We start from the raw sequence: 14369 nt of genomic DNA, 5'->3' as shown, positions 1-14369 counted from the left end.
GGTGAGGGTCCCCGGGGGTGGGGAGGAATAAATGTGTAATTAGCGCTTTTAGTTCAATTTAGTCCAACTATCTTGCTTTTGCAAGGCAGAGAAGCATCAGTGCCCAGCGCGGGGGCTCTGGCAAGCAACACAGGGGGTGCATGAGGGGCCACCCAGGGGCAGGGTGGAGGGCACGCAGGGGTGCTGTCGTGGCAGCGGCGCTGGGTGGGCAGCCCGGGCATGGGGTGCTGCTGGCACCCCAGGATGTTCCCCAGCTTGGGGACACCATTTGGGCACCCAGCCTGCTCCCCCACCGCCTGGCACCAGGATGGGCCTTTTGCCTGTGCGATGTGGGCACCCCCTCAAAAAACCTCTTGCTCCGACTGGTGGGCTCCAGAGCATCTCCAGCACGGGCAGATTGGGATGTGGGGAGCCCAGACCCACCCTCCAAGAAGCAGGGCACCAAATCGCACCCACCTCCCCGCCTCGAGCCCTGCTAGCATGTCCCCGCTTGCTGCAGCACCCGAGGCCACCCCTGCCCGGGCCGCCCCCCCCAGGAGGGCCACCATGACACAGAGCCACCGAAGCCACCGCCAAGGAGATGCTTTATTGGGGGCGGTGGGTAGGGGGGGCTCAGCCGGGGGAGCTCAGCCGGGGGGCCAGCCCAGCTGCCGCCCCCCAAGAACGTGGAGGTGCAGGTGGTAGACGGACTGGGCGCCGTGCTTCCCGTCGTTGATGACTGCCGGGAGAGGGACAGGGGGTCAGGCCACCCCCCACACCGGGCCACCCCCGACACCGGGCCACCCCCCGGGGCCAGGGGTGAGGGTCCTGCCCCACGGCAGGGCGTGGGATGCCAACTCACCGAGGCGGTAGCCCTCGGCCAGCCCCTCCGCCTGCGCCGTGCGTGCCGCCACCACCAGCAAGTGCCCCAGGAGCTGCATGGGGGGGGAGCGGGGGGGTTGTTAGCACCCTGCTTGTCTGGTGTCCCCGTGATGTCCCGGGGACCCCCGCCACGGGCTCACCTCGGCGTCCTGGGGACCCACGCGGCTGATCCGGGGGATGGGGCGCTTGGGGATCACCAGGAAGTGGACGGGGGCTTGGGGGGCCACATCGCGGAAGACCAGGCACTGCCGGGGGGGTGGGGGGGGGCAGGGTGAGCCCCGCACCTGTGGGTGCTGACCCCCACCCCCCACCCCCCCCCCGCCTGCTGTCCCCGCTACCTTGTCGTCTTCATAGAGGATGGTGGCGGGCAGGCTGCGGGCGATGATCCTGCTGAAGATGGTGGGCTGCCCGCCCGCCTCCTCGCCGGCCGCCGCTGCCCGCTGCGCCTTGCCCACCTCCCCGTCCTGCCCGCCGGGCCCTGCCACGCACCGCTGGGGCGGAGGGACATGGAGGGGGGGGGCCTTAGGGCCTGGGACACCCGTGGAAGCGGACCCCACGGCCCGGGGGGGCAGAGGGACACGGAGGGGGGGCCTTAGGGCCTGGGACACCCGTGGAAGCGGACCCCACGGCCCGGGGGGGGGTCAGGGGCACGTGGCGTGGGGGACACACGCGTGCAAGGCTGACGGGGGGGCATATGGGGATGGGGGGGGTGCACACGGCGGTGACGGGGGGGGACGCAATTGGGGGTGGCGGGGGGGGGGACGCGTGGGGGGATGCAGGTGGGGGTGGCGTGGAGCGCACGCTGGGATAAGGGGGGTGGGGATGCACGGGGGGGGGTGGGGGTGCACACGGGTGCTCCGAGACCCCGCGCCGTGGCGTGGGGGTGCGCGCGGCGGGGGTCACGCCCACCGCGGACTTCGCCCGGGGGCGGGAGCAGCGGCGAGCCTGGAGCGGGGCAAAACCCCTCTCCCCTCCACGCGTGTCCCCCGGTGGTCGTCCCCCTCCCCTCCCCCCGCGTGTCCCCCGCGCCCACCTGCCCCGCGCGCAGCGCGCCCCGCGCGGACCAGCCGCGCGCCAGCCCCCTCGCCAGCACCGCCGCCATGGCCGCCGCGCCGGCCCCGCCCCGCCGCCCCATTGGCTCCCGCCCCCGTCACTCCCGCCCCCCTGACACCGCCCCACCCCTTAAAGCGCCCGCGCTGGCCTGCGCCCACGCGTGACACGCGGGCGACACCGCGGGGCCGCCGGGCTCTCTGCAGGCGCCCGCCCGCGAAGCCCTCGCCAGGGAAGAGCATGCGGGGCTCCCGCCCGCCCCCCCCCAGCCCACGGGTGGGTGCTGTGACCACACATGGTGGCGCAGCCCCCCCCCCGAAACACACACACCCCCCCAAAGACCCCGGCACGGAGGCTGGGCCACGGTTTATTGGGGGCTCAGAAGCCCATGCGTGGGCGCTTGCGGCGGGGCTGGGAGGCGGAGGAGAGCTGGCTCTGGGAGGAGGGGATGCAGAGCTGGCTGGCCTGGCTGCCGGGGGGCTCCGGGGGCTCGGGGGGGCCCTCGGCCCACACCGCCAGGTAGTCCCGCAATGTCTTCCGCCGCTCCTTGGGGATGCCGCGGCAGCGCAGGCTCTGGGAGGAGAGCAGGGCTTCGTCAGGCGTGGGCGATGCCGGGGGGCTGCGGGCCGGCGGGGAGCCCTCCCCGGGGGGCACGGGTGGGCAGCCGGGGGAGAGGGTCTGGGGGGCCGCGTCGCTCTGCTCCGACAGCTCCGACTGGTAGGTGAGGGAGGAGACGAAGCTGGCCGAAAGGCTGCGCCGGCCACGGGCTCGCTTCTGCCGCCGCCGCCGCTCCCGCAGCGCCCGCTGCCTCTGCGCCAGGTTGAAGCTCGTCCTCTCCTCCCACCACTGCCACCAGTCCCCGGACCAGGCCGCCGTCAGACGGGCGCTCAGGGGGTCCGGACCCCCCGCCGGCTCCGGGGGCTGCGGCAGGGCAGGGGTGTGGGGGGCCAGGGCATCCCAGCGCTGGACACGGCCCCCCTCCTGCATGGCCTGCCGCAGCCACTGGCGCGCCCGCCCGTGCAGGGCGCTGGGGCCGGCCGCAGCCTCCAGCTCTTTGCGGGTGAAGAGGCGTTTCTGGCTGAGGGTGGGTGGCCAGGCCTGTCGGGGGGGCTCCCCGCAGCCCTTGGACAGAGCCCGCAGCCAGCGGCGGTACTGCAGGGCCGCGGCTGGGCTGGGCGCTGCTGGGGAGGGCTGGGCGCTGGCACAGGGCTCCTGGGGGAGTTCGGCTTCCGCCGGGGCCACTGGTGTGCCTGCATCCTCCTCTTCCTCCTCCTCATTGATAATCAACTCCAGGTTGGACAAGTAGAAGGTTTGCTCTTCCTCCTCCTCCTCCTCTTCCTCCTCCTCGCTGCCCAAGCCTGGTGGGCTGCTGGCTGGAGCCTCAAAGAGAGGGGAAGAGCCAGGGGCTGCCGCAGCGGCCTCATCCCCTGAGGCAGGCGCAGGGGGCTGCGTCACCTCGTGGGTCAGCCTCTGGCAGAAGACGTCCCCGGCCTCGGAGAGCTGGAAAACCAGCAAGGATTCCCGCAGCCTGTCCTCCTGCAGTGTGGCGGCCAGCCCTGCGGGGACAGTAGGGGCATTACCACTGGGGTCCCAGCCCTGCAGCCCCTCCTGGGGCCTGGCCCACAGCGGGGGCTGCCTCCACCCCACCCTGGGCACACTCACTCCTGGCTGCTGCCCCCCACATCCTTTTCTAGATCATTAATCTCTCACATGAGGTTGTTCAGGGCTTTGCTTTTGCTTTTTTCAACCACCACCCCGCATGGGGCACGGCGTGGGCTGTAGCCCTGGCTCCAGCCCACGTCCTCCCCCCACGGGACCCGCACTCTGGGGCGGTGCGGGACACCCACCGGCAGCCGGGACGCCGAGTCGCTGCTGGAGCAGGCGGTGGCGGTGCGGGAGCTGGGCAGGCAGGTGCTGCAGGCAGCTGGAGATGCTGTGCAGCTTCTGCGGCGGCCCCGCCAGCTGGCAGGCTGACCGGCTACCCCCTGCAGAAAGACACGCCAAAAATTGGCCACTGAGCACTGGTGCTAGGGCAGTAGCTGGTCCCAGCAGTGAGGCTGGGACATGGGCACAGAGGAGACCTAGCCCCTCAGCACCCCCAGAGCCCCGTTCCTCACCCTGGTATTGCAGCAGCAGCAGTTCCTGGGTGCGGGATGCGCCGAGCAGCACCTTATGGCTCCTCCCGGGGCCTCCTGGCGTCAGGTGGGCAAAGAGAGGGGGGGCCTTCATCATGTGTTCCCACTTCAGCACGGGCACCAGTGGCAACCGCTCGTCCAGCACGTACACAGAGAACTGGGGGGGGAGGGGCACAGCTCAGGGGGACTCGACCCCAATACGCCGTGGCAGCCCCCCTCAGCTAGGTGATTCCCCTAACCCAGAGGAGCTGGGAGCCAGGGCTGTGCCAAGGTGTCCCCCTGGCCCCCGGCTGCCACCCCAGGTGTGGTGGGGCTCACCTGGGTGGTGACAAGGTGCTGGGAGGGGTGAGCCCTGCCCAGGTACATGGGCAGCACCACGCGCTCGCCCTGCTGGCAGCCGGCTTCCTCGCCCACCTTGAACAAGTCGAAGTGGCATCTCTCGGGGGCCTGCAGCAGCAGAGCAGGGTGCCGTCAACACCCCGAGTTGGGGAACCCTCTCCCCCACCCACTGCCATCCCCAGGCCCACCCTCCCAGGCTCACCCGGGCATCCAGGCACTGCAGGCCTGTGCGGTCGGCACAGCTCAGCACCCGCGGGTGGGCGGTGAAGTCGCTCCAGCGCCAGGGCGAATGGTCCCGAAAAAACATGGTCTGGGGGTCGTGGCGGAGCCGCTGCAGCCTGTGGGGAGAAGGCAGCGCTGGCGCAGGGCAGAGCTGCCCCTCTCGCTTGGGCCCCCCCACCCTGCTGAGACCCAGTGGTCTGTGTGAGCCCCCTCCCGGCCCTGAGTGCCCCATCTCATAAAACAGAATGAATCATAGAATCACAGAATGCTTTGTGCTGGAGGGCACCTTTAGGGATCATCCAGCCCAGCCCCCCTGCAGTGAGCAGGGACAGCTTTAACCAGATCAGGTTCAGCTCAGAGCCCCATCCAACCTGACCTTGAATGTTTCCAGGGATGGGGCCTCCACTGCCTCTCTGGGCGACCTTTTCCAGTGCTTCACCACCCTCATGGTAAAAAATTTCTTCCCTATATCCAATCTAAATCTACCCTCCTTTAGTTTAAATCCATTACTCCTTGTCCTGTCACAACAGTCCTTGCTAAAATGATTGTCCCCATCCTTCCTATAGGTCCCCTTTAAGCACTGAAAGTCTGCAGTAAGGTCTCCCCGCAGCCTTCTCTTCTCCAGACTGAACAACCCCAGCTCCCTCAGCCTGTCCTCGTAGGAGAGGTGCTCCAGCCCTTGGATCATTTTTGTGGCCCTCCTCTGGACCCGCTCCAACAGGCCCATGTCCTTCTGGTGCTCACCCCGTCTCGACGCTCCAGAGGTAGACAGCTCCACTCTGGGTGCAGACGGCCAGCTCCCCGGGGAGGTGAGGGCTACGGGACGGGGGGCACGGCATCACCACAGGGTCAAGAGCATCCGCCACAGCAGGGAGGGCTGCACAGGCTGCAGCGCCCCCTCCTCGCAAAGCTCCGTTCTCGCAGCGCCTACCTGACGGTGAGGCAGGAGGCAGGCACGCTGGTGCGGATGACCTGCAGCGGGGTGGGGGCCACCCCTGTCCTGCCCGGCACCCTCCAAACTCCGCAGTGATAGTCTGAGCGGACACCAACAAAATCTGGCATGGGACAGGAGGTGGCATGTGAGATGGCAGCATCCTGGGGGCTCCCTGCTGCCCCTCCTCCCCACGCCCTGCCCAGCCTGAGGTACGGAACCTGTGGTATGGATCCCGGGGCTGGCTCACCTTCCCCATCCGCCCGGGCAGCAGCCACTTGCCGGATACGCCCATTGAGCTCAAACTGTGCCGGTGAGCCCTGGGCGCGGGGCAGCTCCTCTAGCACCACGTCCTGGAAATCTGGGGTGCCGGCTAAGGTCACTGCAACATGACCCCTCCTTCCCTCCCCAAGCACACCCCATAGGGAAGGATACAGAGGTGGTTCATGGCCTGCCCCCCGGGGTACACGAGGCGGCCCGTGTGTGCCCCCACGTCTTCGGGGGGCAGCCAGGCCAGCGCTCCCCCCGTAGGGCTGTCGTCGAAGAGCAGGTTGGCCCACTGCAGCAGCAGCTCCTCATGCACGCAGTCCGCCAGCAGCCCCAGCGGCACCTCGAAGAGCCAGTCGCGGCACAGGTGGGAGAACCAGCGCAGGCGGGAGGCAATGTGCTGCCGGGGGCAGCCGCTGCAGAGACAGCACTTAGGCGGGGGGAGAGAGCAGGAACCCCCCCCAGCCCTCTCCAGGGCAGGAGACACAGGGATGCTTACCGCCTGGCCTCCAGACGGTCAATTTCCTCCATCAGGGCCGTCATCCGGATGGTGTTATCCCGGGCATGTCTCTGTGGGGAGAAGAGGGGGCAGAGGCTGGGGCTGGCAGCTGTGAGGGGAGAGGTGTGGGACAGGGTTGTCACCCCCAGACAGACACTGACCTTCAGCTTGGAGTTGCCCAGGTAGAAGTTCTTGTGCAGCAGCTGCCCCAGGGAGCCAAATGCATCTTCTGGGTGATCCACAAAGAAGTGGCCCAGCTGTGTGGGAAGAACAGGGAGTGGTTGGGATGTGCAGGGAATCCCACACTGTCCTCCCAGCTCCTCGTCAGCACATGGTGACCCACGCCCTACCTGCTTGGCAAAGTCCAGAGCGGCTCCGGACTTGCCTGCCCGGAGCTTCCTGCGCAGAATGCCGCGGTAGAGGATGTCCTGAGGCACGAGCGAGGGGAGCCAGCAGCCTGCGGGGAGATGGCAGGGGCCGGCTGGTACCGCACGAGTACCAGGACATGGCTGCAGCACCGGGGCGCAACGGCTCGCCCGTACCCGCTCCCTCCTGCGCGAGCACCACCGGGGAGAGCTGCTAAACCCCCCGTGCCAGCACGGCAGAGGCAGCGGGACCCCGCGCCGCAGGGCAGCTCGGCGGGCAGGTGGAACGGGATGCCGCCCCCGGCAGCGCCCCCCGCCCCACGGCGCTCACTCGCGTTGGGAGGCAGGAAGGGCACGGCAGCAGCGTCGGCGGGGTCCCAGCTCTCGCCCGTCCTGCCGCAGCGGGGCACGAACGTCATCTCAGCCTGCAGGGAGAGGAGGCGGGAGGTGGGACCGGACCCTGCCCGCCCCCCGCTGGGCTCCCCCGGCCCAGCCCGACCCCCCGGGCCCGGGCAGGGCGGGCTGCGCCGCCGCCTCACCTTGCGGCGGCCGGGGCCGGCCTCCAGCACCTGCCCGTGCTCGCCCCAGCCGGCGGCCGGCGCGGGGCCCCCCTCCTCCCGGGGCGGGCCGGAGACGAAGTAGGAGGGGAAGAGAGCGGCCGGGAACTCCATGGCTCCGGGGGGCACCGGCACCGGCACCGGGAGGGCCGGTCCGGGGGTGCCGGTGGCAGCCGCCGCTCAGTGCCCGCACGGGAACGGCGCCGCCACCAGAAGTGGCGTCACCACGGCGTCGCGCAGCTCGCGCCGCGCACCAATCAGCGCCCGGCAACAGAGCGAGAGCAGAGAGGCGCCGGAGAGAGCGCTACCGCCCCCTGGCGGTCGGAGGGAGAAAACGCGCCTCCGCTGCCGGAACGCGTTGCGGGGAACGGCGGGGAGCGGCACGGGACCGGGCGTGGGGAGCGGCGGGGACCGGGCTGGACCAGGGCCGGCACTGGGGGAGCCATCGGGACCGGGCCACGCCGGGAGACGGGCAGGGCACGGGCACTGTTCCCCGCTCCTCGCCCCCAGCACAGCAGAGGGGGAACCCCCCCACGGGTCCTGCCGTGGGCACACCTCGTCCTCCGTGTCCGGCCCGGCCCCGCTGCTGCGCGGCCGCAGCCGCCCTGTCCGGGCTCTCTGGGTTGGCAGGGACCCGCCGTGGCCGTGACTGGTGACGCAGGGGTCTGCTGTGCCCCGGGGGCTGCAGGGCCGTGGGGCACCCCACGGGGTACCGGGGGGATGTGGGGCCGGGGGGGCAGCTCCCGGGGGTTGGGGGATGTAGGGCTGTTCCAGCCGCCCCCCGCCCTTCCCGTGTGGCTTGGCCCCGGGGACCCCCCTCCTGCCCGGACTCCGGTCCCTCTTCCCCCCACCCCCCTGCCCCGGGGCGGCTGCAGGCTCACCCTGAGGGTCCCGCCTGGCCCAGCACCCCCGTGGGTACCCACGCCCACCGGCGTCGCTCGCAGGGGACGGGGCTTCGTCCCACGGAGCTCTGGTGGGACCCTGGAGCCTTTGGGGAGTACCCTGGGGGGGCACAGGCTCCCCTGTCCCCGAGGACAGCAGCAGGTTGCTCCTGGGGGGACCAGGGGCCTCGTACGGTCCCTGTGGGAGGGTACCGGCCCCGGAGCCGTGCCCGGGGGGTCTGCTTTGGGGGGGACGACCCCCAGCCATGCCCGGGGGGGCCGCGCTCTGGGGAGGGGCCCGGGGCGCTCCGTGACGGGGGGCCGGGACGGGAGTGGGGCTGGCGCAGGGCAGAGCACCGCCGGGAGCGGGTCTGCGCCCACGCGTCGCCCACCCGCCTCCGAGGAGGACGGTGATGTCAGGGGAGTGCGGGGGTGATGTCAGGGGAGTCTGGGGATGATGTCAGGGCAGTTTGGGGAAGCGTGATGAGATCGTTTCCAGTCGGCATGGCCTCATCCCTGCGGTGGTGCGCAGACCCCCTCTCCTGAACACCTCCTCTGTCAGATAAATGTAATTTATTACAGTAAGATGGGAGCCGCTACTAGAAAACCACCCGGCCCCCACTGAACAGCCCCATAGGCAGCCCCAACAGCCCCCACAGGTAGCCCTCGCAGCCCCCCCATCCCCTCTCCACAAGACCCCCATTTGTCCCCCGTGCTGTAGCCCCCTTGTCCCCCTACACCCCAGCCCCATGGCCCCTGTGTCCCAGCCCCACGGCCCCTTTCACCTGTGTCCTGTGTCCCCCGTGTAGCCTGGCCCCATGGCCGCCTGCACCATGGCTCCATGTCCCCTGTCCCCCACCTCTGTGTCCCTGACCCCAGCTTGCACCCCTGTCCCCCAGCCCATATCCCTGTCCCCAAACTGTATCCTTGTCCCCACCCCCATGTCCCCATCCTACCCATGTCCCTGTTCCCCAGCCCCGTGTCCCTGTCCCCAGCCTCATATCTCTGTCCCCACCTCCATGTCCCTGTCCCCAGCCCTGTGTCCCTGTCCCCCAGAATGTGTCCCTATCCCCAAACTGTATCCCACAGCCCCATTGCTCTGTCCCCGGCCCCATGTCCCTCTCCCCCAGCCCCATGCCCCTGTCCCGAGCCTCATATCTCTGTCCCACAGCCCTGTAGCCCTGTCTCCAGCACCGTGTCCCTGTCCCCAGACTCATATCTCTGTCCCTAACCCCATGCCCCTGTTCCCAGCCCCATGTCCCCATCCCCAGCCCCGTGTCCCCGTCCCACCCATGTCCCCATCCCCATCCCTGTGCCCCTGTCCCCAGCCCCATGTCCCCATCCTACCCGTGTCCCTGTCCCCAGTTCTGTGTCCCTGTCTCCAGCCCTGTGTCCCCACCCCACTCATGTCCCTGTCCCCAGCCCCGTGTGTCTCTCCCCCAGCCCTGTATGCCTGTCCCCAGCCCCATGTTCCCGTCCCACTCGTGTCCCTGTCCCCCGCCCCATGTCCCCATCCCTGCCGTGTCCTTGTCCCCTGCCACGTGTCCCCATCCCACCTGTGTCCCTGTCCCCCAGCCCCGTGTTCCCATCCCCAGCCCCATGTCCCTGTCCCGCGCCCCATGTCCCCATCCCACCCGTGTCCCTGTCCCCAGCCCCATGTCCCCATCCCTCCCGTGTCCCCGTCCCACCCGTGTCCCTGTCCCCAGCCCCATGTCCCCATCCCACCCGTGTCCACGTCCCACCCGTGTCCCTGTCCCCAGCCCCATGTCCCCATCCCACCCGTGTCCCTGTCCCCAGCCCCATGTCCCCATCCCACCCGTGTCCCTGTCCCACCCGTGTCCCTGTCCCCAGCCCCATGTCCCCGTCCCACCCGTGTCCCCGTCCCACCCGTGTCCCTGTCCCCAGCCCCATGTCCCCGTCCCACCCGTGTCCCCATCCCACCCGTGTCCCCAACCCACCCGTGTCCCTGTCCCCAGCCCCATGTCCCCATCCCACCCGTGTCCCCATCCCACTCGTGTTCCTGTCCCTAGTCCCATGTCCCCGTCCCTGCCGTGTCCCTGTCCCCAGCCCCATGTCCCCATCCCACCCGTGTCCCCATCCCACCCGTGTCCCTGTCCCCAGCCCCATGTCCCCATCCCACCCGTGTCCCCATCCCACCCGTGTCCCTGTCCCCAGCCCCATGTCCCCATCCCACCCGTGTCCCCATCCCACCTGTGTCCCTGTCCCTAGTCCCATGTCCCCGTCCCTCCCGTGTCCCTGTCCCCAGCCCCATGTCCCCCTCCCACCCGTGTCCTCGTCCCACCCGTGTCCCTGTCCCCAGCCCCATGTCCCCGTCCCACCCGTGTCCCCATCCCACCCGTGTCCCTGTCCCCAGCCCCATGTCCCCGTCCCACCCGTGTCCCCATCCCACCCGTGTCCCTGTCCCCAGCCCCATGTCCCCGTCCCACCCGTGTCCCTGTCCCCAGCCCCATGTCCCCGTCCCACCCGTGTCCCCGTCCCACCCGTGTCCCTGTCCCCAGCCCCATGTCCTCATCCCACCCGTGTCCCCATCCCACCCGTGTCCCCAACCCACCCGTGTCCCTGTCCCCAGCCCCATGTCCCCATCCCACCCGTGTCCCCATCCCACTCGTGTTCCTGTCCCTAGTCCCATGTCCCCGTCCCTGCCGTGTCCCTGTCCCCAGCCCCATGTCCCCATCCCACCCGTGTCCCCATCCCACCCGTGTCCCTGTCCCCAGCCCCATGTCCCCGTCCCACCCGTGTCCCCATCCCTCCCGTGTCCCTGTCCCCAGCCCCATGTCCCCATCCCACCCGTGTCCCCATCCCACCCGTGTCCCTGTCCCTAGTGCCATGTCCCCGTCCCTCCCGTGTCCCTGTCCCCAGCCCCATGTCCCCCTCCCACCCGTGTCCTCGTCCCACCCGTGTCCCTGTCCCCAGCCCCATGTCCCCGTCCCACCCGTGTCCCCATCCCACCCGTGTCCCTGTCCCCAGCCCCATGTCCCCGTCCCACCCGTGTCCCCATCCCACCCGTGTCCCTGTCCCCAGCCCCATGTCCCCGTCCCACCCGTGTCCCTGTCCCCAGCCCCATGTCCCCGTCCCATCCGTGTTCCCATCCCACCCGTGTCCCTGTCCCCAGCCCCATGTTCCCATCCCACCCGTGTCCCCATCCCACCCGTGTCCCTGTCCCCAGCCCCATGTCCCCGTCCCACCCGTGTCCCCATCCCACCCGTGTCCCTGTCCCACCCGTGTCCCTGTCCCCAGCCCCATGTCCCCGTCCCACCCGTGTTCCCATCCCACCCGTGTCCCTGTCCCCAGCCCCATGTCCCCGTCCCACCCGTGTCCCCATCCCACCCGTGTCCCTGTCCCCAGCCCCATGTCCCCATCCCACCCGTGTCCCTGTCCCCAGCCCCATGTCCCCGTCCCACCCGTGTCCCCGTCCCACCCGTGTCCCTGTCCCCAGCCCCATGTCCCCATCCCACCCGTGTCCCCATCCCACCCGTGTCCCTGTCCCCAGCCCCATGTCCCCATCCCATCCGTGTTCCCATCCCACCCGTGTCCCTGTCCCCAGCCCCATGTCCCCGTCCCACCCGTGTCCCCATCCCACCCGTGTCCCCGTCCCACCCGTGTCCCTGTCCCCAGCCCCATGTCCCCGTCCCACCCGTGTCCCCATCCCACCCGTGTCCCTGTCCCACCCGTGTCCCTGTCCCCAGCCCCATGTCCCCGTCCCACCCGTGTTCCCATCCCACCCGTGTCCCTGTCCCCAGCCCCATGTCCCCATCCCACCCGTGTCCCCATCCCACGCTTGTCCCCGTCCCACCCGTGTCCCTGTCCCCAGCCCCATGTCCCCATCCCACCCGTGTCCCCGTCCCACCCGTGTCCCCGTCCCACCCGTGTCCCTGTCCCCAGCCCCATGTCCCCGTCCCACCCGTGTCCCCATCCCACCCGTGTCCCCATCCCACCCGTGTCCCTGTCCCCAGCCCCATGTCCCCATCCCACCCGTGTCCCCGTCCCACTCGTGTCCCTGTCCCTAGTCCCATGTCCCCGTCCCTCCCGTGTCCCTGTCCCCAGCCCCATGTCCCCATCCCACCCGTGTCCCCATCCCACCCGTGTCCCTGTCCCTAGTCCCATGTCCCCGTCCCTCCCGTGTCCCTGTCCCCAGCCCCATGTCCCCCTCCCACCCGTGTCCTCGTCCCTGCCGTGTCCCTGTCCCCAGCCCCATGTCCCCGTCCCACCCGTGTCCCCATCCCACCCGTGTCCCTGTCCCCAGCCCCATGTCCCCATCCCACCCGTGTCCCCATCCCACCCGTGTCCCTGTCCCTAGTCCCATGTCCCCGTCCCTCCCGTGTCCCTGTCCCCAGCCCCATGTCCCCCTCCCACCCGTGTCCTCGTCCCACCCGTGTCCCTGTCCCCAGCCCCATGTCCCCGTCCCATCCGTGTTCCCATCCCACCCGTGTCCCTGTCCCCAGCCCCATGTTCCCATCCCACCCGTGTCCCCATCCCACCCGTGTCCCCGTCCCACCCGTGTCCCTGTCCCCAGCCCCATGTCCCCGTCCCACCCGTGTTCCCATCCCACCCGTGTCCCCATCCCACCCGTGTCCCTGTCCCTAGTCCCGTGTCCCCGTCCCTCCCGTGTCCCTGTCCCCAGCCCCATGTCCCCCTCCCACCCGTGTCCCCATCCCACCCGTGTCCCTGTCCCCAGCCCCATGTTCCCATCCCACCCGTGTCCCCATCCCACCCGTGTCCCCGTCCCACCCGTGTCCCTGTCCCCAGCCCCATGTCCCCGTCCCACCCGTGTTCCCATCCCACCCGTGTCCCCATCCCACCTGTGTCCCTGTCCCTAGTCCCATGTCCCCGTCCCTCCCGTGTCCCTGTCCCCAGCCCCATGTCCCCCTCCCACCCGTGTCCCCATCCCACCCGTGTCCCTGTCCCCAGCCCCATGTCCCCATCCCACCCGTGTCCCCGTCCCACCCGTGTCCCTGTCCCCAGCCCCATGTCCCCGTCCCATCCGTGTTCCCATCCCACCCGTGTCCCTGTCCCCAGCCCCATGTTCCCATCCCACCCGTGTCCCCATCCCACCCGTGTCCCCGTCCCACCCGTGTCCCTGTCCCCAGCCCCATGTCCCCGTCCCACCCGTGTTCCCATCCCACCCGTGTCCCTGTCCCCAGCCCCATGTCCCCATCCCACCCGTGTCCCCATCCCACCCGTGTCCCTGTCCCCAGCCCCATGTCCCCATCCCACCCGTGTCCCTGTCCCCAGCCCCATGTCCCCGTCCCACCCGTGTCCCCATCCCACCCGTGTCCCTGTCCCCAGCCCCATGTCCCCGTCCCACCCGTGTCCCTGTCCCCAGCCCCATGTCCCCGTCCCACCCGTATCCCCATCCCACCCGTGTCCCCGTCCCACCCGTGTCCCTGTCCCCAGCCCCATGTCCCTGTCCCACCCGTGTCCCTGTCCCCAGCCCCATGTCCCCGTCCCACCCGTGTCCCCATCCCACCCGTGTCCCTGTCCCCAGCCCCATGTCCCCGTCCCACCCGTGTCCCTGTCCCCAGCCCCATGTCCCCATCCCACCCGTGTCCCCATCCCACCCATGTCCCCGTCCCACCCGTGTCCCTGTCCCCAGCCCCATGTCCCCGTCCCACCCGTGTCCCCATCCCACCCGTGTCCCCGTCCCACCCGTGTCCCTGTCCCCAGCCCCATGTCCCCGTCCCACCCGTGTCCCCATCCCACCCGTGTCCCCGTCCCACCCGTGTCCCTGTCCCACCCGTGTCCTCGTCCCACCTGTGTCCCTGTCCCCAGCCCCATGTCCCCATCCCACCCGTGTCCCCGTCCCCACCCGTGTCCCCATCCCACCCGTGTCCCCGTCCCACCCGTGTCCCTGTCCCACCCGTGTCCTCGTCCCACCTGTGTCCCTGTCCCCAGCCCCATGTCCCCATCCCACCCGTGTCCCCGTCCCCACCCGTGTCCCCATCCCACCCGTGTCCCCATCCCACCCGTGTCCCCGTCCCCACCCGTGTCCGTGCCCCCCGATGCCCCCAGCAGCGGCGGGGCCGCCCCGGGGAGGGGAAGCGGGGGGTGTATGTGGGGGGTGTGTGTGTGGGGGGGAGTCCGGTCGCCCGGGGGGGCGGGGCGCTGCCGCCGGCGAGTGACGCGGGCAGGGGCCAATGGCCGCGCGGGGGCGGCCCGGCGGGCGGGGCGAGTGACGTCATGGGCGCCGGTGCGCGGCGGGGCGGCTGGCGGCGCGCGCCCCACGGCAGCCCTCGCGGCGGCA

The 14369-nt window shown here is 70.5% G+C and overlaps 2 protein-coding genes across 2 annotated transcripts; both read right to left on the bottom strand.

The window, feature by feature from the left end:
• Window positions 1-626: 626 nt before the first annotated feature.
• HINT2 (histidine triad nucleotide binding protein 2) lies at window positions 627-1963 on the bottom strand. The gene is made up of 5 exons (XM_075726980.1): window positions 1895-1963; window positions 1200-1352; window positions 1002-1106; window positions 842-914; window positions 627-718 (listed from the first exon to the last, which is right to left on the bottom strand). The coding sequence occupies exons 1-5, from the start codon at window positions 1961-1963 to the stop codon at window positions 627-629; spliced, it is 492 nt and encodes a 163-aa protein (XP_075583095.1).
• Window positions 1964-2289: 326 nt separating this feature from the next.
• On the bottom strand, window positions 2290-7340 carry TAF1C (TATA-box binding protein associated factor, RNA polymerase I subunit C). Its single transcript, XM_075726915.1, has 14 exons — window positions 7209-7340; window positions 7001-7094; window positions 6655-6761; window positions 6466-6561; window positions 6305-6375; window positions 5974-6221; window positions 5789-5899; window positions 5539-5662; window positions 5352-5423; window positions 4588-4723; window positions 4365-4493; window positions 4029-4203; window positions 3759-3896; window positions 2290-3467 (listed from the first exon to the last, which is right to left on the bottom strand). Exons 1-14 carry the CDS (start codon window positions 7338-7340, stop codon window positions 2290-2292), a joined length of 2811 nt encoding a protein of 936 aa, XP_075583030.1.
• Between the last annotated feature and the right edge of the window lie 7029 nt (window positions 7341-14369).

Source organism: Pelecanus crispus, chromosome Z (assembly GCF_030463565.1).
Source record: "Pelecanus crispus isolate bPelCri1 chromosome Z, bPelCri1.pri, whole genome shotgun sequence".
In the NCBI taxonomy this organism is placed as follows: domain Eukaryota; kingdom Metazoa; phylum Chordata; class Aves; order Pelecaniformes; family Pelecanidae; genus Pelecanus; species Pelecanus crispus.
Note: the sequence above shows the minus strand (reverse complement) of the source record. Positions and strands in the feature narration are given on the sequence as shown.